The following is a 27,779-nucleotide window of genomic DNA, read 5'->3' as shown; positions in this document are numbered from 1 at the left end:
CTAAAAACTGGAACTTTTTCCAGCCAGCCCTATAATTGGGAGTTTGTAAGGAGGAGACAGAACAGTCTCGGCCAAGGCCTTGGACAGATATATGGCAGAAATGAGGTGTTTAGCTGTGGGGCAGGAGGCCCTTCTTGTAGGCAAAGAGGCCTGCTGCTGTGGCCACAGTCAGGACAGAGGACAGGCCCATGAATTTCAGGAATCCTGGAACGGACGGCAGGTTCCTCTCCCAAAACGTGGTCTCAAAAGGCAATGCTGGGACCTCCTAAAAATGGAAAGCAGAATTTCACAGGCTACCAGTGAACTTATACAAGGTTAGAAGTACAACTCTGGGAAAATGTTTGTCAGGACACAAGATGATTGATTTTGTTGGTACTTAGTATGTCATATACATTAACATTAACTAATGATTGATATGGTTAGTTACTGTTACATTTTCAGAAAATGTATTTATCATTTACAGATACACTGTATCTGTAAGTTTTGGATTAATAAAAAACATGTGAGCCTATTTAAGACTACTTTCACCTCCATAGATACAGACGATAGCCTGCTTTCTCCTATACTATTTAATATGCAGCCTCTTGCTAAAGCCCTGAAATGGAATTATAACCTGTATAATCAGGGGTGCAGTATATAAGCATATCTATATATATTAATGACTATATATGTATTTTGTGGTCATGCAGTGAAAAAGTATTTCTCCTTGATAAAATATACAGGCAGGGCTTGTCATGATAAGAGTAATATTTCCAGATTACAGATGTGCATATGCCATGCCCAATAAGTCAGGCCACTTCAAAGTGTTTAAGACATTTATTTATTTTGGGAGAACCGTGGCCCATGATTACAAAGACCTCCTTATACTTCCTTTAAACCAACCTCAAATTGTGCCAGAGGACATTTCCCCTCAATCAGTATTGCCTTTCTCTGCCACTGATCATTAAAAATAATGTGTAATGTGTTCACTGCCACTGACAACTGAGTTCATGACCCATATTTGCAAGATGAAATTTCACCAGTCTAGAAACACAGAAATGTGGCACCAGATCTGTGACCCGCAATCACACACTTACCAGAGACTCCGGCTCTGGCTGCCAGATTTCACTCTCGGTGATCCGACCCATCTTACAGAGAATCTAAAAGAGAAAAGAGCAAAAGCAAATAAGGAGATCATCTTAAAGGGAGTTTTTTTATAATAGTTTTCCAGGTTTTGGCTTTTATTACAGAGGAATAACGAGAACCAGCCGATGTGGTGCTACAGTTGAGTTTTTTTGCAAGATGATCACAGCTTTTCTTATTGGCTGTTTTCACTCTGTTCACAAATGACACGTCGGAGGGCCGCATCATGACCTCTCACCTCTCTCACGGCCCTCTCGCCCGCCTGCACCGCACCCTCCATGTACCCACTCCACTCCGTGGCCGTCTCAGTGCCCGCAAAGTACAGTTTGCCCACTGGCTGTCGTAGCACCCTGAGAGCACAAAGGGCAAAGGTAAGTGAGGGGAAAAGCCCAGTGGACCTTATGCTGGGCACAGGTTTTCGCTCAACACAAATTAGGCACCACTATCTACGTCTTGTGAGGTGAGATTCTTTCCTGGACCCGCAGAACCCATTGTGAGAAATGGCGATTAGCACCAGGTCCATTAGATGCTGCCAACAGCACCTACGGCATAGATAGCATTACGAAGGTAGTGCCTGAAAGCATAGGTAGTAAAAAATAATGATTTTTATCAGACGAGATTTAGAGCCAGATTAAACTGATTTACTATCAGTAATAAATGAGTCATATTTAAATGCAAATCATTTTGCACTCAGGGCACAACACTCCACTTGCTTAAGACCACACATGGCCAGGTGTTAAATGTCAAGGACAATAGGATGATGATGTTGGGTGACATCTGTAAAGACTAGTCCACAACTGGTACTCACTTGCCATACTGCGTGAGGATACCCGGGGGGAAGTAGGCTGTATAACAACCTCCAGAGTACTCCTCCTCACACCAGTTCTTCTCCTCATAGTGTACAGGCTGGGGGGGGGCAATAAGCAGCAGAACATCACATTCAGTGCATTTTAGACACCACTTTTTCAACAGTTTTTAGTGAAACAGATACACATAGTTTCCAATGAAAATTTTTTAAAAACGTACATACGATTTTACTGTATGATAACCACTGTTATCTGTATTGCATGCTAGGCCTGGGAAGTTTTCTGGCAAGGGATAAACAGTCTTCGCACAGGATGAGTTTGCTTTATTTCATAGGTTGGTCAGTTTCATACAGTGACTTGACTGGGTATCATAGCAGAAGGTGTGGTACAGTGAACTGGTAGATGGGTAATGTAACACAGTGCAGGTCTGACAGGTCTGGGTTTAATCTGACCCCAGGACACTCACGTGCAGAGCCTCTTCAGAGCCCAGGACTCGCGAGTAGATCTCACAGATCTTCCTCTTCCTGTGAGAGCAGACAGATTTAGGATATCCAGGAATCACACCCTATATAACTTACCCCGTTTGCTGTATTTTTTATGAAATATACATTACCATTGATGAATATGATTGTGCTCTATACTGAAATATTTTGTGGCACTGTATATTGTGACAGCAGTTAAGCCAATGCATTTGGTCGCAACAAAAAACATTACATGCACCAAACCTCTACTTTATACCCCCTAGAGTTTAAGCCTAAATCTGACAAACCCCTAAGTTTGACACTCCTACTTCAAGTCATTGTGGCTCTGTCAGTCTACCCCAGCCCCAGCCCCGCAGAACCCCTTTCTCTGTGACTTCATACGTGGAGTGTTTATAGCCCAGTACCTCTCTTCCTTTGTCAGACCCGCTAGTCTCCGGGCCTTCCGGGCAAGAATGAATCTGCAACACAAGGCCAGCACCATCTTATTCACTCCAACAAACATGGAACGTCCTTACTTTATTTTGCATTCAAATGTTTGTAACCCTTCTATCCACGCAGTAACAGTAATCCTGAGTTTCCCATCCATGTACTTACCCCATGATCGCTGGGACAGTCCCATCAGGTTTGGTGTCATCAAGGGTCAGACCAATGGGAGCCTCCTCTTCCTCAATCACCATAGTGCCACAGTATCCTGAGAGAAATCTCATTACTTCAGACAGGCACTCTATACTCCACAGCTGCAGTTCATCTTCATTTGGCTTCCATGTTCAGGCCTACATTTTTTATTCTACATATGAAACATACCAGGACTATATGTGACACTGCTGAGGATTACGTATATGGCTGTGGTTTTTATGTTCAGCCCTAACTCCTCTTACAGCTTTGAGGCAACATTCGTCTCTACATAAACATACTACACGAAGGCAAAATGGGCATGCCATAAATTATTACTATTAATATTATTTTTAAAAATAAACTTTAAATTAAACCAGCTGTATAAATGGATGATAGGTAAAACTGTAACCTGAGTTGCTCTGGGTAAGAGCGTCTGCTAAATGATGGTAATGAAATGCAGTTGTGCATGGCACGCACCCTTCTTCCTCCAGAAGTTCTCCCTGTAGTAGACCATGCACTTGATTACAGAGCCGGTGGGCACGCGGTGGATCAGCTGGTTCCTCATGGGCGGCAGCGGGGGGTTAAAGTGCATCTTCAGGTGCAGCCCTGGCGCCGTGGCAACAATGACATACTTGGCCTGAAATTCAAAGAGAGGCGATTACTCAAAGTCGTTCCAAAGCAGGCTTCCCTGAGGATCTATCCTCTTATTTTTATGAATCATTACCTAATGTCCTCTCTGTGTATGGTAAACCTTTGGAGATCTTGATTTCATTACCCTGCTCTGTCTGGGTCTCAGTAAATGCCTGCTGACAGGATAACTGTGGCAGAATATTTCCTGGTATGATGCAGTGTTGACACATCCAACCAGCTGACAGTCCATTATTATATGAGTTACAGTGACACTGGTCCTTTTTGATGGATTCTGAGCTGGGTTTTTGCTTGTGACTCCTGCTCCATTTCCACTTTTGTCCTGGTTCCCACACTGTGTTCTGTCAGTCTTCAGGGCAGTGCAGTGGGTCCAGAATGGGCCATGCTGCAAACCCTGTCTCATTGGTGTTGTGTAGTGAATGGGTTTAAGAATTGGCTCTGCTGACCGGCCCAGTGTGTCCACACACACCTCCATCCTGAGAGAAGCGGCTCTGCAGCAGTGGTTAATGAGCTTTACTTGGGGGAAAGAGGATGTGGCCAGGGCAGGGAGATGAGGATTATTGAACCCCAATCCCCTACTGTCTTGCCGTACACATGCGCTACGCTGATGCAAGGTGACTCCTCTCACTGGTCTTACAGGGGAGTCTGAACACAGCTGAACACTGACCTTGAAGAGACTCTACCTGCCCAGCATACATGTTAATTGGTGACCTTGTATGCATGTGTAAATCTGATCCACAAGACTGGGACACATTTCTGGTCTCTACTGTGTTAAACAGGTCGGGACAGATAATTATGTGTTTGACACATAATAGTGATTCTGTTGTGACAGAGATGTACAACTCAGTTTAGAGGGCCAATTCATGTTTCAAATGGGAGATGAACATGTACGCCTTATCCAAAAAGCTGAGTCTTCAAATGCTGTTTATGACCTGTATAGACGTTACAATTTGGGTTAATACAGTATGCACACATGAGTTTGATTGACGCTGTTCCTGGGTAGGTGGAGTTTCTCCACTGAGGGGCAATATACTTTTTTATTTTGAGCAATGCTGTGGACATTTATTGATCTTTCAACTGCTGGGATATCATCAGCATCAGGTCTGCATACTTTAAAGATCAGTTAATCTGCGTAAAACGTGGATAGTAGCGATCCAATGTCATACAACAATTGCGGAAAGAATAAGGATGGATCACCCGCACACTATCCACTAAGTGTTCTACATATCCATCTCAGAAGTCTCTGACAAATAATAATGGAGGAGCCTGCTGGTGGAGCATCACTACAGAGAGACAGTGCTTTTGGGAGGGACTATCCTCGTTAATGAGAGGCGTGCAGACTCACCTCATACGTCTCATCATTGAGCGTCTTCACCACCACTCCGCTCCTGCTCTGGTCGATGCTGTAGACCGCCCTCTGCAGCTTTACCCTCTCCCCGAGCGCGTTTGCCATTTGCTCGCTGATCTGGCTCGAGCCGCCCACAAACTTCCGCTCCTGTCCGGACACAGAGACGCCGCATTTCAGCAAGGGAGGGGCAGGCAATTTTTATTAATTTCTTTGAAAGTATTGAATATGAATTTGATTTGAAACATCATTCAGAATTCTATTTGTGATAATTAAATGCTATTAACCATTTTGGGGTGTCACAAAAAGTCTTGAGCATTAAAATATATTCACTCAGAAAAAAAAAAAAAAAACTATTTACATTCTACTCCAGACGAGCTCTTGTTAATGTGACAAAGCTCCTATACAGTGTCATTCAGTCATTCACCAGCAGATGTCTCTCTAAAGTCAGAAACTAAAATAATTATGGTACAATAACCAATAATAATAACCATGTATGTATTAAAATAACAAAACAATAACAACATGCTTTAACTTCTGTAAATCTGGGTAACCCTTATTATTCATCTGGCAGTTGAATGCCAGTTATAGACAATGGAAACTCTTTTGTAACCACCTACGATGACCTGGATTGGCTTGGGGGGCTGGGGAGGTGGGGGAGGGCCAGTGTAGAGGAGCCATTAGACACAATGCGCACTAAAGGGGGGTTTTAGAGTCGACATCTCCCATCTGTTTAGCATAAACCACATTTTTCTCTTTCTAAACAAAAACAGCATGTATGAAGCTCAGAGGGAAATTCAGCCAGCTACAGTTGCAATACTTTCATTGAGAGCGATAGACAAGGACCACCTACATTACATATACAGTGCACTGGCAGAGGCCACAGTCTGACATTTCTCCCATCTCCACACGTACATGCTGCAACACTGCCATGTTTTGGCTGGGGTAAAGTTACAGCTTCGAGTCTACAGACTGAGGTTTTGCTCCACTGACGACCATTGCCAACCAAAGCAGCCCTTCCAAACTAGAACCCATCTGTCTTGCTGTGCTTTTTCATTTCCAACATACCATTTGAAATGCATTTAAACAAAAGGCCACATTCATGAAACAGAGGAACAAAAAAAAAAACGTTGCCTGAAAATATATCCTGGCTGTCAGCTACCGAAGAAAGCATACGCTATCCTCTTATTCTAAAATTAACATCACTATTATCAGTTTGGGGTATTATTAGCTCTGTCAACCAAATTCACATTCCAGATATAGCACAGCCCTGTTCAAACAACAGTGTCTGTATCAAAGTTGAAAGGGATGGACTGATTTACATTTCCATAGTGTTACAATGAAAATGACACCACAGTGCTGTTAAAGCAGTTCAGCATAATTCTGGCCCAAGACGGAAGGCTCCCCCTGTATGTGATCAAACGTTTTTAACACAAGGCTTGGGATCAGTGTCACCAGCTTAGGAACATCATCATCAGATTTAAGACACACTTAGAGCAGGTGAGTGGACTGTATGCCCAGAAGCTGCTAAACATACATTATTACATTTTAGTTAGCAATTTAAAGTCTAAAATGCAGTGTATTGATTTATTACGCCAGAAAAATCAGGCAATACTTGGAACAGACAGAAAATAATCTCCATCATTAAAACGCCCAGACATCTGCAATGACGTCCGTTCACAAAACACAACTTTCTGAAGGAAACACGGTCACTTTCCACTCGGAGGGGCTGACTACACTGACTGTGTTTAGCGTTAAGGTTGGTTAAGCTAAGTGGCATCTGGAAGAACAGACTGGATATGAGAGTGTAGGGCCACTATGTCTGAGGCTGAAATGGTCTCACAGCCTGTTTCTTACACTATGATGAAGACTGACACTATGAGAGCTTAATATTTTTACATACAGGGTTCAGGGTTCAACAAGAATATTTTCCCTGACTCCAGCTTCAAGATGATCACACGGAATTGTCTAAACAAAGAGCTCATCTCCATGTGGGGCCAACCATTACGCAATGCTCAAAATTCCCAGGATCCATATGTTCCAGATGCCCTACTTCTTTGTATACTACTTCATTTCAAAAATAGATGCTGCTCAGTCTTTCACATATATCAGAAAAATAAGATAGCTCTGACTGCATCGGTTTTGTGCTTCAGAACAGGGAACAGGGGTGACTTCGGCTGGCAGACCCAGCTAGGCACCAGCCCTTTCGCCCCTGCTCATACCTCCCCAGCTCTTGGGTGCCAGGTTTGGGCAGCATCCCTGAGCCCAGTGGCACAGAACTGCCGTGCTGCTGCTGTCACGCTCCACATCTAGCTCCTGGCACTCACACGACTGTACACACAAAGATAACCGCGCACGCTGGTGGAAAGGTCACTGCAACCACTCTTGCATAGAGGAGTGACACACAAATGCACATTGCTCAGTTGAGTGTTATTCAGCGGACAAGCTGATGTGTTTACGCTCTCCTGTCTCCGTCGTCTAAGCTGTTCTTACAGGCTCTATTCATCTGCATATATAAACATGCAAAATTCTACTTACCTCACTGCAATACCCCTGACAGTGATGTCACGAAAAATAAAACGATTGTAGTGGGGACATAATCATTAAATATTATTATAATATTATAATACAAAAATGGAGTTTAGGGCGATAATACTATGACACAAATCAGAGTTTATTTTTTGTTTTGTTTTGGTCATTTGTAAAATACTGTTTTAAAAGCTATTGGCAGAGTTCTCTTCACTCAAAAACCCAAACCACCAGGTTTTGATTCAGTCTTTGTACTGACCCAGCCTGCTGATTCTGTGTGGACTTACTTGTCCTCCGTTGGTGGTGGAGAAGATTCTCATGGTTCCACCGCACTGCTTGACGTACCACAGGAACCAGAGAGCCGACACCTCGTGCGGTTCCGAGGTCACGTTCACATTTACGAAGAGGGTGGCGAACTCCCGGGCAGCTCTAGGCAGAGGGAAGGGTAGGTACACGGGAAGAGAAGAACCAGCTTGTTTTAGCTGCTGAGCACCAACTGATAATTTCCCCTAAATGGTATCAACTGGTATTCAACTGCAACATAAAAGCACATATTATGATTGCACCTTCATTGATACCATGTTATATATAATGCCAATGCACCTAAGGGTGCTGTCTGACAAAATGATCATTATAGTGATCATTATAGTTTATCCACTTGGTACATCTGGCTCTGAATTTTATTTTCTCATAAACCCCCCCCCCCCCCCCCCCAAGCTGCCTTTGTACAGCCTTAAAATATGAAAGTAAAAACTTTAATAGATTGCTCTCCAGCTAATAACATTCCATGGTAGGGGGTAATCCTTGATTTGTTAACATCAGTAAGGGAGTTGTTTAATGCACTGGGTACCGTGTCCAGCACAGCTTGTCAAAGAGGTCCTTCATGGTCATCTTATCCCACTCCTCTGCGTGGGGTGCCCTCCAAGGAGCTTCCTGTGGGATCTGTAATTAAAAAGGTAACTGAGATGGCCACATTCAGCTCACTCTGCCTCCTCACTGTACTATAAGCCCCTTAAAGTGTGCCTAGGGCTACTCTCAAAATATTAGACAAAATATTAGTGGTTTGTGTTACGAGAGCCATTTAATGGATCTAATTGGTGCACTTAATTGATCTGAGTTGTCTAGAAAACCTGACGAAACTGGTACTGGATATTGGATCTACCATACTTGCATCACATAAATGCTTATTTATAAATGCATGAATTTATTATGCCTATACTTTTAAATACTTCCAACCAAATACTTTCCCTGTGTTTTGTTTTCTCCTAGTACTACCCTAGTCACCTGTTTATCTCACTTCTGTACAACAGAGGGAGTAGTAGAGACTCTACCTCCATCCCCATTTCATCCATCGTCCTCCAAAGGTTGTTGTAATCCATCAGGGCAAGTGGGTTCCACATAGGTGGGAAAGGCCCCTTGAATGGATAGGACTTTCCCTAAAATAAGGGTGAGGCAAAATGTCAGTAAAAATCAAATGATAACTTGATTTCACTGCACTTTATCTGTGGCTGTACAAGATGTAATTTGTGATTTTCTGCCCCAGATAAGATATTATACTCAATACTGCAGGAGACCAATAACTCCTGACCCTGTAAATATATTTTTTAATTTTCATTTTACTGAAGAACAGGTGTAAAATTAAAAGAGAAATAAGGTGTTACAAATAGTGTGGGTTTGCATCCTGCTCACTGGTAGGTGACTGTTCCACCTCCAAAGATCCTTCAGCAAAGAACAGCCATTAAAAAGAGCAGCACAATCTGAGGCTTTCTTCTGACACTTTGAACCAAATTCCCCATCACGCAGCGGGCCTTGACAGGTCTGTTCACAGTGATGAGGAGAGGGGAGAGGGCTGGACAGAAAGTGAACTCATTCAAACACCCACAGATCAGGGGCAGTTTGTTCACATCTGTCACATACAGTCTTTGAACGGTGCGGACAGTTGGAAATGCTTAGTAAGAATGACTTTCCACTTCAGGATTGGATGGATGCCTGCCTTATTACCCTGAGTAATCCAAATCTTCAGCGTTGTTCGCACTCTGTGGTAATACCTGGCAAATGCACTCCATTGAATGAAACATTGATTAATGTTTTACTTTCGATCAAAGTTGTAGAGCTGTAGAAATGTAGAGCTGATAAGGTATGTTCTACTATGACCCAGTTATTTCTCAAGATGGGGTCAAAGGTTATACAGGTTACACCTGCTATGCACTGGAGTCTCACCTGTCAATCAGAGCCCTATAATAGCATGAGAAAAAATGAGAATGATTACTACATCACTCTGATGTGTAAGCAGCAAATTTCTCAGAATGAATCCATATTCACAACCTCTGACAGTTCAAATATGTTAACCTATATTGAATGCATCATTAAACTGCTTTCTAGTACTGCTCCAAGGTTAGTCATTAGTGTGTGAGAGGGCACGCTACAGCAGTACAACCCCTCTGCCAGGAACGCTATCAATTCATCTTACTCAACCCGGGAGTGCATACAGGGACAGGATAAAGCGGGGGGGGGGCCAGGGAGGAGGAGGGGTGCTTTTACATAACTCCCAAACAGCACTTAGCAGGACAGATAAATGGGTTTGTGTGAGGGGCCATTAAACCTCAAACTGAACCATAAACACTGGATACAGCTGTCAAGAAGGGGCCATTAATGTAGGGCCGGGCTTGTTCTGAGTCCTCGCTGACAGACTCAGCCTGTTGGCTGAACTTGAAGGGGGCACAGGGGTGGAGTTATGGTGCCCTTCGGTGGAAAATCCTGAGGTGATAGGCAGCACTGCCTTTGGTTAGAGAGGGTGTCTTCCATGGCGTTATAGAATACACCCTAGCCGAACAGCTGCGGTGCCCTTGGTCAACCCTCGCTTTTGCTACAAGAGGTCCTTTTACTACGTCTGATCAGACAGCTGAGGCCGCGACTTGGTTTTGCGTGTGGCTACAATGCACATGCGATTTCTGCCGCGTTTCAGCCGGCGGAAATCACCCCGGCGGAGCGCATTTGTCCGCAGACGACTGCAGCGAGCCCTACGGAGACAAGTGCCTTAACGCATCAGAGAATTCGGGTTAGCCCGCGATCAAGCAACAGGTCTGTTTCCATGCCAACGGCATTCAAGTGAATTCACAGGGAGATACGCCGCACAGACCATTATCGCTTCCTTTGTGAGAGGACCTCTGGGAAGAGCCCAAACTGCTGCTGTGCTCCCTGGGGGGGGTGGGGGGGTGTTGCCGTACACATTCAAATAACCCTTTAAAGAACTCTCATGTCTGTTACATGGAAACTGTCAGACAAACAATCAGACCTTTCCCCCCCCGGCCACAAATTCTAATAAACTATATGCTGAGGTGGCGAGAAGTTAGAGTTCATAGTTTGCTGATACAGGATATTAGGTCTGGCCTTACAGATTAGCGCTATAGAAAAGCTGATTATATCGGAGCCTCACTTGGATGTTAGCTCTAATTATAATGTGGGTTGGGAAATGTGCGTACTCGTATTGGCTGATACAGGCTCTGACCCACTACGATATAATCTTGGAGTGACAGGAAAGCTGCCAACAGTAATCACAAACTTACCATCCATCAGCCGGTCCTCTTTGATGTTTTATTTTGAAATACAACAACTGGCATGTAACATACAACACTCTGCACAACACCCACAGCACAGTGCTGGGCAGTGGATCAAAGTCTATTCTCTACAAATGTTTTACAGCTAATTCGTTTCTCAAATAAAATGACAAATTCTACTTTTCACTCAGGGAACAGCTGAGACACTAGACATGAAGATGCTAGATTTTACTGCTTGTATATTTAACTTTATGAAAAAACACTATGGACAGATACTGTATGAGCCAATCCTAGTGTCAATGACCTGCTTCCCCTGTTCTGTCTTTCATAAAGCAGCCCACAGCTGATAGCACTGGCGACCTACTACAACCTGCATTACTACTGTCACCTGTCTTCCTACACTGATGTACATGTACATTTAAGTTATGCATATTAAACTGAGATGTGTTTACGATTTACTCATAATGCTGACTTATGTTTCTCCGAATTTATGATTTATTAATGATCGACTCGCTCTTGCAGAATGAAATGCTCACCTGCGAGCCGTGGTATCTATACACGGGGGGAAAACACCCCTCTCAGAGACTGAGGAATGAACTGAACGGCCTTATCGTGACCGGAACCCAACGCCTTTTGATTAGGTTTGCTGCCATGGCAACGGCTGGGGAAGCTCCCGGGCAGCAAAGGCAGCGTGGGGAGAGGGTCTGAGGCTCAGAGGGTCTGAGGCTCAGAGATCCTTCGGCGCTGGGAGCCATCGCTTAAATCAAGGGCTCACACAGCGACTCATAACATTTTGCCTTTAACGAGAATGTCTTGGCTTCATTTGCAATTTCCATGTTGACGTGACCTTTCTCCTAACTTCTCAGGGCCATGTTTGCTCTGCTTAAATCCAATTCTCTCTCTCTCTCTCTCTCTCTCTCTCTCTCTCTCTCTCTCTCCCTCTCTCCCTCTCTCTCTCCCTCTCTCTCTCTCTCTCCCTCTCTCTCTCTCTCTCTCTATCTGTCTCTCTCTCTCTCTCTCTCTCTCCCTCTCTCTCTCTCTCTCTCTCTCTCTCTCTCTCTCTTCTCGCTCTCTCTCCCTCTCCCTCTCTCTCTTCTCCCTCTCTCTCTCTCTCTCTCTCTCTCCCTCTCTCTCTTCTCGCTCTCTCTCTCTCTCTCTCTCTCTCTCTCTATCTGTAGATTTTCAGGAAAGCCTCAGGCATTTTTTTTTTTGACCCGCTAATATTCTTTTGTATATTATCAGTGTGCGAAGCAAGGAGGAGCAATAACTAACAACATATTGTCTGGATTCATAAGACTCTTATTTTCCAAAACTAGTGTGCCCTCACATACTTAAGCGGTTGAGGGTACCAGCATGAGATCCTGTCTGAAAAGCAGCCTCCCTGAAATATTAGTACTCAGGGGGAGAAGTTAAAATAACCAGGGGGTGAACTTTATTTTGGAGGGGAGAACAAGCTTTGTACCAAAAGACTTGGTAGCACAGCTAAGCTCCTGAAGACTCCCAAACAGTGACCTCTTCCTGGTTCTGCAAAATAGCTCTCCTGGACACATTAGGAACTTTGGCTTACTTAAATGCCGGAGCTCTATGAAGGTGTTTGAAAACTAAATCTCTTTAAGCCTCCCTCCTTATAAATTAGTAATGCTGTATGCTGTCAAGGCCCCCAAAAATGGTGAATTTTCTTTTGGAAGAGCGTGTAAAAATTCCTGCTGAATAATGCACACAGTGGGCAAGTTAGTTGCTCTGCTGTTAGAATAAACAATGAGTGGAGTGTTCTGTTTGGTTTCTGTGCTCAGACCCCTGGGGGGCACGATCACCGAAAAGGCCCTGTGGTTTAGCTTGGCTTCCCTGACTGTATGAAGCACATGTGTGCTTACAAAATGCCCAGTAAAGCCCTGAACTGAAACAACAGAGGAGTGTGCTGCTCTGTCAAAGGGGGCTTTTCCAATGTCTGAGTCACCAGTGAAACCTCCTGACATCATCAGCATGAGCCCAGTGTACTCAAGACCTGGCCTCTTCCTTGCTCACACCATAGCATCCTGCAGGACTGTGACTTCACCTATGGGAGTGTGTATGCACATATGCACAACAGCAAAGCAAACACAATAAGGAAGAAAGCACAACACGATACATGGACCTTAATAGCATGATTTGCAATAAAGACAGCAGGTCAGAGCAATGTTAGAGGGAAATCTGAACCAAAACCCAATAAGGAAATGCAACATTCGAAGGTTAAGAGCACTGATGTGATAGGGGTTGAGAAGGAGATGGCCACTGTCTCATCCTTCTACCTTTTTACCCACTCAGATCAGAAGAAACCACATTACAGTTTTCCTTCAGGCACAGATGACTATCTCCAGACCCCATACCACACTAATGTTCAAGAGAGTCCCATGCTGGTCCAGGGTCAATGTGGTACAGGGTACATCAGTAGAGCACAGCCTCACTGTGACAGACCACTCACCTTCACGTAGTGCACCAGGTGCTCCTTCTCGTTCACCTTGTACGTCTCCACCCCGAACTCCTTGGCCAGCCGAAGGATGCGGTTCTGCGTGGGGCCGATGTAGGCCCCGCCCAGGTCCACATACTTGGTCTCCTTGTTCTGGGTTTGACAGAGGGAATGACAAATTGTATTAAACGATGCATCTGTGCACATTACCCAGACCCTCTTAGGACAGTTCATATCAGGTCTCAGTGTTATGGCTGAGGATGGAGAGTGAATATGTAAATCAAAGGCAGATAATGCTCACCCTGCTACTTTTATTATTATTACTGAATTATTAAAAGTGTAAGCTCTCAAGCTGCAAATCTATGAGCATTATTTATAACTGTAGAATGTGCATTTGTGAAGGAAGCACCATAAGCGTTTATAAGAAAGCAGAAGGATGTATTATCTGTATGTAATAACACTGGACACTTGGTGAGAAGGAGTGTGTTTTTAAAGGGAATAGTCTTTGACACACAATGTTATATTCCAAGCTGTAGGTTAAGGGCTGTTGGTCTTTGTATGGTCCCAGTCCAAATTTAGCTACCTCTTTTAATCAATGTATGCACAAATCTACATTGAAAAAAGAATGGGATTTCTTTACCTTGTGGACAGCTTGTTATCTTTGGTAAATTTCACTTATCTAACCCAAATTAACTAAATAAATTTCAAATCAGCACATTTTGTTTCTGAGTTCAGTGGCGGGATATCATGAGTAAACTAAATACAAAAACATGCTACATAACTAAAGAGAAATTTCTAAAATGGGTTTTTAATTATTATTATCTATTGATAAAACAGAAAATATTAAAAGTAACATTAAAAGTTCATGTTTTTTTCATATGTGCCTGTGCACATCTTGTTGATATGGCATAACTTCTATTTTCACCTACTAAAATAAATAAAAAAGTTTTGTGGCCCACTCAGCAAGTAAACTAGACAGTTCGCTTGCGATAACAAGACAGGTTGTGCACCTCTGAAAAGGCTTTTGACTTATTCGGTGCCTCATACTCACCCGTACAGTAAAGGTCCTTCCGCCCACTCGATCCCTGGCCTCCAACACCACTGGGTTCAGGCCTGACTCTACCAGCAGCTTGGCCGCAGACAACCCTGTCAGATACACAGTCGCGGAAGTGAGACACACTTCTTAGGAAAGTCACGCAAAGCACACCAATAAAGCACACCATTTACTGTGTACAAAGTCTGCTTTCCTTTACACTGTAGATATAAGAGGTTTCCTAACTCTGTTGGCATTCACCAATTTCCACTGGCTGAGTATATAGCTTTTCTTTATATGAATTATGAGGTAGCATGCGTAATTTACTATCTTGTTTCACACTCATCACGACCACAGGACAACTCTGGTCTAGTGAACATACGGATATGTCCCTTGCTTACTCTACAAGTTTGTGATTGCCTCTGTCCTCATTTACATGATTACAACCCAAGTGGATTGAAATGTTGGGCACGATAGCAATAGCTATAGTGTTAATATGTTACGTGTTATGCTGAAGTTGAGTCAATAAGTTTTAATTAAGGGAATGAAAATTTTGCAATGCATTGAGAGACAGTGGTGAATGATGTGAATGCCAGTTGACCTGGATAGAACCCTTCCTCTGTGCAGATGCTCTGAGTAAGTGGGGGACCCCACAAGGTCAGGTCTCCTCTCCACCCCCCTGACCACCACCACCAAAGATGCCCACTCCCAGACACAGACAGGGGACTTCCCCTGACTGCAAGGGGTCTCAAAGCCGTGAGCTCTTCCAACACCACACTCGTGACCAGCAGGTCACCCTCAGATCAGGGTAATGTTCTGATATTCTGATATTTGTGCAAGATAGAAGACTCATTTTAACTGAGCTCTGCCTTTTTTTTTGAAGAATGAACATTGATTGAATAATACTAACAGGGTTTAATTTAAATAAACATTACGAATGAAACGTACCAGCTTATACAAGAACACTGCAACTTTTCTTTTGCATAGAGATAATATCACAACACAAAATCAAGTCAGCAGGACCAGTTACAGCTCTCACATGCATTTCTTTTACACTGAAGACCTTTCAAAGCTTGTGATGTCACACGGTATTCCGAACTACAACGAACAGCATCTACACTTCTTGGTTGTAGAACCGTTTAACTCCTCCGCATGTCAGCAGCATTTAAACACAAAGCCACTACAACCAGCAGGAGATGTGCTCCAAAACCAGCTGTGAAAAAAACGTCAGAGTCTGGTCAATTAGGGTAACAGAAACCAGTAAACAGGAAGGGTGTCTGGCAGCGAGACGACCTCCTTCCTGGAAAGCAATGCAGCTGAAATGCTTGAAGTGGAGGACCTGCATTCCCTCCATCGCTTTCCCACGTTTGAGTTCGGTCCTGGCTGCGCGCCACGCCTGATTCAAAGCGTTTTTCTGTTAGCCTCAGCGCTACAGGGAAGGAGACAGAGAAGGGAGAAGTGTGCTCTCAGATGTTAGTCTCACCACTACCATAGAACAACTGGTGTTCCGTACCTTGCCAGCCCGACCATTTCTTGTACAGAAGGGACTCTCATGTTGTCTGCATTTCCTGTGTTTGAATGATGTTTTGTTCTGACCAGTGGCGGCAGGTGGTTTGCTGTGACGAAGAAGCGTAAAGCCCCGCAAACCGTGTTGTTTTTGGGCATTTCGGATTTATCCAATATGCATTGCTAATGTCCGGTCAATTGAATTCCATATTATTGTATTGAGTTGTGAAGAGCAAGCATCAGGCAGCGTCGCCAGGGACGGCCCCTCCAGCGCCCTGGGCGAGCAGTGTCCCGGCCCTAATTCAATAAGACCTCACATTTCACACCAGTGCTCGCAATTACTGCCCTCCTGCATCATCATCCAACACCATCACAACAAGCAGCGCTGACAGGACTCCCATTAGAGCCTGCCCAACAGTCAAACACACACACACACACATATACAAACATAAGCAACCACACACATGCAAGGGCTCCCAAGTGGCTCAGACAGTATAGGTGCCTCCTCTCAGTACAGGAGCCCTATGGCAGTTGATCAAAACAGGCCATATCATGTGCTGTTGATAAGGGAATGAAACAGACTGGAGCAATTCAGTCACTGCTACAAGCTTGAATTGCTGACAATGCTAACAATATGCGTAAATCATACAAAGCCATAAAACAACTTGTCAGAAAACAAACTGATTGGTAAGAATAAAAAGATCTTACAGACTACATCTGAAAAGGTCTGACAAATCGATAAAGAATTATCAGTCTATATTCTGTTGTGTATTTTTCAAAAAACAAATAAATCAACATTATTACACACACACACACACACACACACACACACACCACACACCACACACAACATCATCTGCGCAACTTGCGGGCAGCTGACAAATTGCAGGGTGCCTGTGAGCGGTGAGATAAGGAAACCCTGGCTGACCTACCCACCCCTATCTCTGGTAGAGCACAGCCATTGCATTCTGTCACTATGGTCATAAATAATATGGCTGGTTTCAGACCTAGACCATAGTGCTCAGTCTGCATTCAAGACGAGTACCTTGCTGAATTATCCAATCCGTATCCAAAAAGAAAATCATTCTGAGTGAACTTTACATAGATATAATAAAGTACATTCCAAAGCATTTAAAGACAAACGGGACAGTTGTGAAGCAGTTTATAGAAAAATGTTGATTCATTTTTCTTTCTTTTAGGAATTAAGAAAAAAAGAAATAGAAATTTTACAAAAGGAGTATCACATTGTGGCACAAGACCTTCCTATAAGGTGGCAGCGGATCAGAGAGGATTGAGGAAAATCATTACCGATGACAGTGTGAATTGGGCAGAAGCAACATGACAGCCCTCCTCTTCGTTAGCCAGGCAGTAACGGCCAGCCAGCACCAGTCAGATTGCCCAAGCTTCTACTCAACCAGAGAGCACACAGGCCGCTGCGCCAAGCGTACCAGTCTGACCTTGGCCTCCTTCCTATCAGAGACAGGCCGCGTGCCAGCCAGAGACGCAGCACGTTGCAGGCATGCTGTGGGTGTAACCCCTGGTGTGAACGCGGTGCCCTGAGACGCATACACTGGGAGAGAGTACTAATTGTGGGTGTTTCTTCAAAGAAAACGCTGAAGCTGAAATGAATGAATGCTAAAGTCTCACACAGTAAGAAATGTCAAGGTCTACAGCCTGTGACATATTTATTGCAGCAGAAGCTCGCTATGGCGGCAAGGTTCACGGCAATTACGATAACCGTTACAATTCTACTACTCCATCTCTCTGATTCAAACCCTTCTTAACAGAGGGAAATTTTACTAACTTGCCATTAAGTGAGAGAGACGTTTCTAGAAAAGTCTGTTCGTGTTAACAGTATGAACACAGACCCTTCATCGGGGGCATGTATCTACGCAAAGGTCTTCATGGCCTCGAACAATGCAAAAAATGTCTTCCCTGGGCTTGTGGCAGCACATATACTGGTTTAAGTATATCTGTAATGTGACTTCTGACTACCCACAAGTCATTTTATATCAGCGTCTCTTTCATCTCTTGGACAACAATTTTAAGAGCTTTGGTGCCACAGTCATCACAGTCCACTAAAGTGATGCCATTTTTGCTGTCTGCAGTTTATGTGCAACTGGATAAAATAAAGTAAGGCATTGTTTACGTGCATGCAGGGGGTGCTTTAATCAAGAACACAAACACAGCACTGAAAGTTAACATTTAGCAACAGACAGTAATTCATATCACAGTCTTGCTTCAAAGGCCTCAGTTCTCAGATCCCTTTGTTGTTCAGCCCATTTTTGAGAGAATGTCTGTTCATCACATGAGAAATAATGAAAGGCCACTGATAATGAGAAATGAGTGCTTCTATCTGAGGACAGCTTCATACCTCAGCCAAAATTCTCGTAACTCAACCAAAAGGCATCACTCCATGTACTCTCGCACAGAAAGGCTTCATTCTTTATCTAGTGCAGCCTCACTCAAAACATCTTCTTCACTCAGCTGACTAGACATCAGTCCACCTACTGTTAGACAGTTCATCCAAAACTGCCCTACAGTATCTTTTCTGCCTTACTTAGCTTTTGATGTTTTTCCCTGACTAGACAAATGCCTCTAAAGTAGAGGAAATCACATTTTTTCGATGCAACACACAGGCTAAAGTTGTATTCCAAATTGCCAACTAGCATGAGACAAACAGCTTTAGATGATCATCAAAGCTGCTTGTATTCCATTAGACTGTCCCCCCCACCCCACCCCCCACCCTACCTCCCACCCAATCTCCATACACACGGTCAGCTGCTGGAAAACAAGCTTGGGGACTGCGGTGGTTTCCACAGCAACCGCAGATGTAATGATATGTCGCCATCCGTCAGAAGTAGATGTAACAATTGCTGTCCAGTTGTCATGCCTCTATTCATTACATCCCTGTGTTCCTTCCCCTTCCCCACACGCTGCCATTGCCCATGTCAGCTCTAAATAGCTACTAAATTTAGGAAGAAACCAAAAGAGCAGGTCCACTGGTCTCCTGGCCCCTGGGAACGTTTGCCCAAAAAGTGGCATTCAACTATGTGATGCTGAGAAAAACCGACCATACCGCATTATGTTTTCAATGCAAGCATGCTAATGCTGTCATAATAATTTACAAGTATCTAATTGGTCACACTATGCATCACAGACTGTGTTTGTAATCTAGACACTTTACAGTACAGCTATAATTTCAATATGATAGGAAAACAACCACTTATTTTAACTTTTGCACTGGGAAGATCAGGGAACTAAATTCTCTTGACTGGACTTGGTTTGGATCAAACTTAGGTTAAAGACCCATGCAATGACCATAATCACTACTGTCAGTATTGTAACAATACTGGAGCAAAATCAGATGTTCCATTCATCTGAATTCCTAAGTGGCTCAAAATCTCATTGATGTGACAACGCGCTAGAATTGGCTTTGATCATTTTCCTTGGAAATTCTGTTGAGGGCAAACATTTTATTACATTAAACATGCTGCCAATCAACTTTGTGGGGCCCTACGCTTCCTGTTCTTCTAATAGCAAAATCACATTACCGTCCCCCTGGACAAGGGATTGAAAGTGACACAGGCCACCTTTAAATCTCTGCAGACTGCCCTGCAGGAATTTCAGCATTCTAATACTAAGCTGCCATCCTCAGATGAATAGCCACCATCTCCTCTCCCTGGAGTCTCCCACGCAGCAACTTACAGGGCAAACTGAGGGAGCCTCAGGGGACTGAGAGAAAGAAAGGAAACATACTTCTTTTCTGTGACGTTTGGGCAACACTGCAAGCACTGACTAAGATACAATAAAATGTGTCTCTTACAGCTCTCTCTCGGTACCTAGTTTATAAAAAACCAGTGAGTTAAAAAAAAACACACACACACAAACAATCAATGTGGTTTGGTTGGATGAACATTTATATGTCAGACTTTTAAAGGCCAACTTCGTCTCACTTGGTATGTCTTCCTTGGAATTTTGAAATACTGTACTGTACTGATTGACTTTTACAGAAAATTAAAACGCAATTTCATGCCTTTAATTGCACATGAAGGGTTAAAAGATAATTCCAAGCTACTGATAATGGTACAAAGAACAGCTGGAGGTGCCCTTTCAGCATTAGTGTAAAAAACATGAGAGTAAAGCTGGACAGAGAGCTTTTCAGTGATGTTTAAACAGGCTTTAATAACCACAGGCAAGGCAGCTGTGCTGGGATAATGTGATATTTTGCATAATTCATAACATATTTGTTTTAGTCTTTGAAATAATATTTATGCATTGTTACAAATTCATTCTTAAAAAAATATTACACAGCTCAACCACCCTGCAATTCCCTCATGTCCCCCCAAGGGGGTGTGCCTCACACACATAGAAAATAACTGCACCAACAAAGAAAACTTAAAACACCTGATTAATGGTCAATCACCTAATAGATAAAAAAAATTATCAACTAATATTTTTTTTTTTATCAGCTGACCAAATACACACTCACACCGAAACGCATATACGCATTTCCTATTTTACTGCAGTCTTCATTTGCATATTTGGGATGCCTCACTCCACAACCCGGCCAGAATGGCAATGCGAGCATTACAGTGATAAGGCTGCTGCAACTGCGGAGGAAAGCCTGATTGACATTAGCAGATTAAGACATGCTTGAGAATGGTTGTGCTATGATAATGCAGGGTGTACTGTGAGCAAATTAAACGGCTCTGACAAGGGGCAATTGTATGACACACATTTACTTTGTTCAAATCCATTTCTAGTTCTTAGCTACGACTGTTTGTCCTTTCACAGTTTGTGGTGTTCTGTTATTGTGGCTGCGTGGTTCACATCGGGCCGTTCCTGACGAGAGGGCGACAGTAATTTCTGGAAAAGCCTCTCAGACATGAACTGCATTGGACAGACACATCAAACGTGCGCCACATTCATCGAGCCACTATGTGCTTCCCGCGTGCAACGCCGCCACATTCTGCACCGTAGACACCGCACACAGGAGGGGCTGTGTATCAAACAAGAAATTCAATATCTGCAAAAGGAGACAAAACGCTCCCGTCGGCCCGGGGAAATTCAGGGTATTGATTACAGAGGGACATTTCAGAGATGGGCACATTTTCTGTCTCACGCCCAACCAATCTTTTAACGTTGATCAAAAAAAAAAAGCAAATGGCACGGAGACATTATTAAAAACCAATTACAGCCGAAGACATGGATGAAATTAAATGCCACGTCAGCTTTTAATTCCCTGGCTGCAAGTGAGAAATGGCATAAACAACGGTGTTACACAAGGTTGCATAAACAGAGGTTAAGCCGTCGACAAGGAAACACGCTTCTCTGTGCTTTGTTTGGAGCTACATGGCACTGCTTAGGTTCTTCCTCCCGGCCAATAAGGAGCCTCCACAGCTGCACTCTGGCCTCCCATAATGAGGGTGATCAGGCCAAGGCCCGGCTTGCTAATTGTGTAGGCGTACCCTGAGGTGGACCTGACTTGAGTCTGTTTGCTCTGATTTGCTGCTTTTATTATAGTAAAGATGACATGGCTGAGATGCTTAAAGGGCACCAAAAGTATCCTCTGAATATTCTCTATGATTTGTAGTTTACAAATATTCTTTATCATGCATGTCGTCTTTGAACTCAGCATTTTGTAAGAAACAAAGTGTTTTTTTGAAAACAGACTATAGTAAAAATATTTGGTAAGACATACACAATCTAAACCATAATGATGGCCCTTGCAAGACTTATTTATCAATGATTGGTATGTCCTACTAAACATTATCTATGGATATATTTAATCAAAGATCCACCATTGGGGAATTTTATATGTTTACATCTTCTCTGTAAACCCAATATAATTTAAATGTTAATTTTCATAATAAAGCAATGACAGTGAATTGCAATTGTCTTCCACAAAGTATCCCATACCCACACAAAATTTATATAATTTTGAACCAGACAAAGAACAGTAGAGCAGACAGATGAATGATAGTGGGTTTATCATTTCCAGACTTCTTTCTCCAGATTCTTATGTAAATGTTACTATCCAAGTAAAACAACACTCAGCACACAATACAGTATATGGCAAGAGATAACCAAAAGTGTCACAACATTGTACCGCTCAACTGAGAATTGTGTCATGACTCTGGGATATTGTGCCCGCAGATTGGATTAGTCACTAGGCTTTGCCTTGGTAAAACAAGAAGGGATTGTCCCATATTTGTTGTGGTAAATGTAGTGATTTCATTAAGCGTATTTCAGTTTCTAGCCATGGATGCATTCAGAGTGAGAGATCCCCAGTTACAAAACAAGGCTCTCTCTGTTTGCCTGGTGTATCTAACCTGCGTGAGCACAAAAAATAATGATCTCAGAACAGAAAATCTAACAATAAAATTGACGGCATTTTTGTCACACATGTTTGTGCAGCTGTTAAGGTACGGGGGCCTTCTCACACACTGGTATTGAATATTTTAATCATTAAAAGGATGGGAAATAAATGTTATTTGTACAATCTCCCGCTGAGAGCCCTACTCAAATTTCAGGCACAACTGGAGTACAGACCTATTCAGACCTATTCATTTATTTCCGCAGTATCACAATGGTTCAGAGAGGACATCTGCCTGACTGCAACTAAGATGCAACAACTATTTTCTCTGTGTTACTACACACTCTTCTCAAACTGCCGTGAGAACTCATGGTAAAGCTGCAAGTTGGCAAGAGGGTATTTCACATGAAATGGCCCCAAAAACTTTCTGATTAAATGATCAAACTCGCTTATGGTTCACTGCAGAGATGGTGGCGATAACACACTGAACTAACTGAAAGGCTCTTACATGTTTTCTGGCCAGTCATCTTCGTGTGCTGGCTTGTTTTGCCCGGGCTTTGTTCCAGACCCCTAAATACCAGCAGAGCTCTTTCACAAAAGCAGGACAGCACACCAAGAAACCCTGGGGTTCACAGTCATCTTTGCATTTAGATATGGAATTCTAAATTCCCTGGGGCGGCAGTGTAGCATAGTAATAAGGATCAGGGTGTGTCACCAAAAGGTTGCTAGTTCGATTCCCTGCTGGGGCACTGCCGCTGTAGCCTTAGGCAAGGTGCTTAACACAGAGCTACCTCAGTAAATATCCAGCTGTATAAATGGATAACTTGTAAAAAACTGTACTCTTTTTAAGTCGCTCTGCTCAAAGCCGATAATGTAATGTAACCTACTGAATTCCCAGGCTTCCAAAGTCAGGATTAAGATGACCCCCCCCCCCCCCCCACACACACACACACACACACACACACACAAATCACACTTCCAATTTTAAACCATATGTGCATCTCAGGAAGAATGTAACCTGAAAGTGTATTCCTGTCAATTGTGCAGCCCATCCAACAAACCTTATAACTCTAGCTTTATCTAACAGGGATATATGCTGTCATTTTTTAAATGTTCCCTTTCAGACAGACATCTGTTTTTAACCATTGTACACTCTTCCTGTACACCCTATCCTTATCAAACCATTACTGCAAAGTAGTGTCATAACTGGCCTGAATATTGCAGCGCTTCACCTGAGCGACTGAGTGGGTATTTTATTATGTAGACAAGATCAAAAATCACTGCCACTCAAGAATAGCAATCTGCATTCAGACAGTACTTCCAACACTTTGTCTAAATTCTCTCCACTTAAAAACAGCCACAGCAAGCTCTACAGTGAGATATGTGAAATTAATAGCACTGGGTGGAGGCTGAGATATGAAAAAAAAGGGGGACGACTAGGGGGGGACCTTGTGCTTCTAGCACATTTGTCTCGAAGGGGGACCTTGTGCTTCTAGCACATTTGTCTTATTGAATTCTCAAGATTCAGGGTCTCTGGTGCAGATACAGCTCCATGATCAGTCTATCTTACTTTATACTGGTCTTTATAGCCTTTATAACCACTATTCCTGCATGCCGCATTTACATGTATCTTAGAACATTCTAGTGCGGGTTCCAGAAGTAGATGACTGCGTGATCAGTTGTTAGTTTGTGATGTCATAACCAGAGGTCGAAGAGAAGCGGGTTCCAGCGTGGTTTCCCTGCACTCCCTCTGCATCCAGTGGCCCCTGCAGAGTCTGTCATGGCAACAAAGCTAGACTGAGGGATAACTCTGTGGTTGGCCGTCTCCGCTCGTGATGTGCGCAGCCCTACGTTTAAAGAATGAACGGTCAGCCCTGTTTACCGCCTCTCAGGGCAGAACAGCTTTAGCGGGAACTTGTTTGGGTGGTTGGCAGATAACAATTGCATTTGCAGGGCTGTCGCTTGTTAGTAAAGTACCCTCCAGGTGGAGTGACATTTCTCTCCACGCCCTAATTATGGGCCTTGATTAAAATGAGTGGGTCTGACTTTCCTTTATAAAGGGCAGCTCTGGACAAAAGCAATTTGGACTCTGTGGTTTAGGATGGTTAGAATTGATTAAGCAATTCTTTCAACACCAAGTTGTTCTTGGTTAAAATCAATCAATTAAAACACCATGTTAAAAATTCTTCAAACTTTGAGATCAATGTTGGGAGGGAAGTTTTCAGGTTCAGCTTTGCCACAAGGCCAGAAAAGTAGGTCAGAAATGTACATTTTGCATGCATGCGTGTACGTGTGTAAGTGTGAGCATGTGTATATGCACGTATGTGTGTGGGTGGGTGTGTATGCATACGTGAGTGTATATGTGTGTCTAGCCTCCTTTCGTTCATGCTTTCCCCACTCCTAGTTCACAAATGAACTTAGATAACCTTTCTCAGTGACAAGTGCCATGCCAACAGCAACAATCAACGGCATGCTTCATCTTTTTTCCTCTTTGATTTTTTTTTTCTTTTTTGGTAACGTAACTTTTTTTTTGTTCCAAGCACTGACATATATAGCTAATGTCAGCAAGAAATTCATATTAATTTACTGCAGGTGGTGTCTTTATTGTAGGTTTATCTACTCTATTAGATCTCGCTTCTTTATACCATAATAAATCTCTTTTTATCTAATCTTTTTGGGCATATACTACACCTTGTGATTTCATGTACTGTTGGCACAACCATGCAAAAAAGTAAGACTTGCTTTAGCTTGTTAGTCAAAGTTAGTGTCCTCTAGTCTCTGTTAATGGGGGCCTTCTTGGCCTCACAGGAGACAAACTGTCTACATTGCATTTGTAAGTAGACTTGATCCTGGATTAGCAAGTGAACAAGAGTTTCACATGAATAGCAGACATAGAAAAAGGGAGATGAAATTGAATTCCAACAGTTACTGAGAACCAATGCAAATATGATTGAATTATGTGGGGGAAACAACTTTGTTAGGGTTACCCTCTGGAAAAATGAAGCCCCAGGGAGAGTATGACTGAATGCAGCAACTATTAACAAATTACACGTGTGAAAACCTGACTACTTTGCATGAGATTTGCAAGTTCAACCAAACCATCTGAGGGTTTCATTTTCATGTGTTCACTATTCCAGGGAAATATATGCATGGCCCAAGTATAACAAACATGGCCCTAGTCATGTGATGATGCCCCTTTTCAAAGAAGAAAGTATGAAAAATTAGAAAAAATGCAGGATATAAAACCAAAATACCTCTTCAGCAACTATTTGAAGAAAAAAATGAACCTTTATTCTGCACTACACTAACCATGAGCAGCCAATGGCCATTTCATAGGTTAGTGCTTCTGTGCATTATGAGGAAGCCAAAGCAATTGGAAAATTTTGTACATGAGCAATTTTGACTTTTGCACAAGGTGAGCCACATTTTTAAAATAATAAAAAAAAACTTTCCCTATATTTGGGTTAATATGGTAAATCTAAAATAAATACAAAGTGAACATTTGTGAAAAGTAATCATTTTTGAGGAATACACGCAAACACAAGTGTACAACTAATCAAATTTAGTTGTAGACACATGAAAGGAGGTGAAATGGGACTCAGGATCTCATCACTTACTTTGGTGTCTTGACATCTGACCTTGAGGGTGTGTGTGTGTGTGTGTGCGCGCACGTGTGCGTGCATGTGTGCATGTATGTGTGCGTGTGCCTGTGTGTGTGCGTGTGCGTATGCGTGTGAACTACACAGTGGCCAAACCTCACCTCAGTCTCCGCTTGGGCCTGTAGTCACGGCAACAGTTACTGGAGCTTTCCCCAGAGATTGAACAAATCTTATCACAGCCTCTTATCAGATATCATTGACGGTGGGAAGTAGTAAATAATTGTAGGTTGTGAAACACACTCTCTACCTTGTGTCCTCATTGTGACACTGAAATTCTATGTAAAAAAGTTATCCAATTACATATGATGTAACTATTCAACCACAGGCCCCCTAAACTCCTATCTCAGCGCCGTGACGAACGGCGTTCCCTTCAACATACCAACAGCAGCTGTATCAGTCAGTGAAACCTTGCTTCAGCTCACGCCCCAGTTGTCAATTAACCCCAGGTCACCTGCGCTCACTGGCTCCTGGAAGAGCACCGCTCCACGGTCTCTCTCTACACACATATTCTTTCAAGTGCTCTTCTTAAACATTCCGGAACGACACACATCACCGCAAGGGCGGTACAAACAGGCTGAATTTCTCTTATAGTACAGCTGTCTGTTGGATGCGGCAGTGGCAGCAAAGTTGAAAGGGCAGGGCAAATACAATTTAGTTATAATATATACTCAGCCCTGGCCATCAAATCAATTTAAGAGGCTGTCGGCTATGTAATGGGCTGTAACCACAGAACATATGACAGCTGGTAGAGACGTAAGCTCTTCGGTTTAAGAAATATATGCAAGGCAATTAAGATGAATGCTAAAAGCCAATTAATTGAATGCTAAAATAGCGTCATTTGGTGTCGTACGTTGTGAGAAAGCCTGTGTTTTTCAATCTCCTCTCCATTTCAGGAGCGACTTTTAGTCAGATCTAGAGGATGGTAAGAACACAGGTGTAGACTCTTAAGTATGTTTGGCAACTTTTTAATACTGATTTATAACACGGTTAAAGATTTTCGTTATCATATACAATTGTAAAATATGAGCAATGTTTATACCTATTTTTCATAGCTGAATGATGCGGCAAATTATAGTAGACAAGGGAAAAACACGAAAAACCCAGTTCGTTCAACTGTATGTAAACGAACACGGCTGTTGTGCTGGCCAACCTGCTATATAGTTTATATCTGTGCGATGTTGGTTTGCGGACTCTACTGAAATTCAGACTTTTACGCTCGCGTGGATGCGTGCAGTCAAGCTGAGGATACCGATCGTGAGTTAAATTCATAATCATGACAAGGAAAATTAACTTTGGGCGCAGACTGAATTGACGTACACATAAATTTCCCCCTATTAGTAAAGCTTAATCTTAAATATTTAATCATCTCCTGTGACCGTTGCAAAATGTTCCAGACACAGCTATAATGTCACCACCACAATAATAAGATAGCCAGATACTTATGTAAAGCAACAACAGGCAGACCGGTTGAGGTGCATCCTTCGTTTAGTATTTGCCAGATAACAATATAGTAACATAAAATATTGTGTTTCATAAAAATTTGCAGTGCATTACTACATACTAAAGTAAATACAAGTTGCAGCTCCTCTGTTACACTAACCTGAAATACCTCCCCCGATGACAATCACGTCGTATTTGTTCTCCGTCATGGTGCCGCTCTGTCCTTTACTTCTACAACCGCCGTCCGCTCGCTTGGAAGGAAGAAGTGTGTG

General features: G+C 42.9%; 1 protein-coding gene across 1 annotated transcript; it reads right to left on the bottom strand.

Annotated features, from left to right (window-relative positions):
- Positions 1–43: 43 nt before the first annotated feature.
- On the bottom strand, positions 44–27,779 carry mao (monoamine oxidase). The gene is made up of 15 exons (XM_036540405.1): positions 27,668–27,779; positions 14,602–14,696; positions 13,566–13,703; positions 8,879–8,983; positions 8,398–8,489; positions 7,835–7,976; positions 5,019–5,168; positions 3,503–3,662; positions 3,005–3,101; positions 2,815–2,868; positions 2,395–2,452; positions 1,931–2,028; positions 1,361–1,472; positions 1,077–1,139; positions 44–265 (listed from the first exon to the last, which is right to left on the bottom strand). Exons 1-15 carry the CDS (start codon positions 27,714–27,716, stop codon positions 110–112), a joined length of 1,569 nt encoding a protein of 522 aa, XP_036396298.1. The 5' UTR covers positions 27,717–27,779; the 3' UTR covers positions 44–109.

Source organism: Megalops cyprinoides, chromosome 11, assembly GCF_013368585.1.
Source record: "Megalops cyprinoides isolate fMegCyp1 chromosome 11, fMegCyp1.pri, whole genome shotgun sequence".
NCBI lineage: Eukaryota > Metazoa > Chordata > Actinopteri > Elopiformes > Megalopidae > Megalops > Megalops cyprinoides.
The sequence above is the reverse complement of the archived record's forward strand: the minus strand, read 5'-3'. Positions and strand labels throughout refer to the sequence as shown.

Coding starts and splice junctions, on each gene's coding strand:
- mao (XM_036540405.1), bottom strand. CDS start 27,716: ATGACGGAGAACAAATACGACGTGATTGTCATCGGGGGAGGTATTTCA. Junction 8,984..13,565: donor ACCTGGTGCACTACGTGAAG/GTGAGTGGTCTG, acceptor CCCTTATTTTAG/GGAAAGTCCTATCCATTCAA. Junction 3,102..3,502: donor GAACTTCTGGAGGAAGAAGG/GTGCGTGCCATG, acceptor GATTTCTCTCAG/GATACTGTGGCACTATGGTG.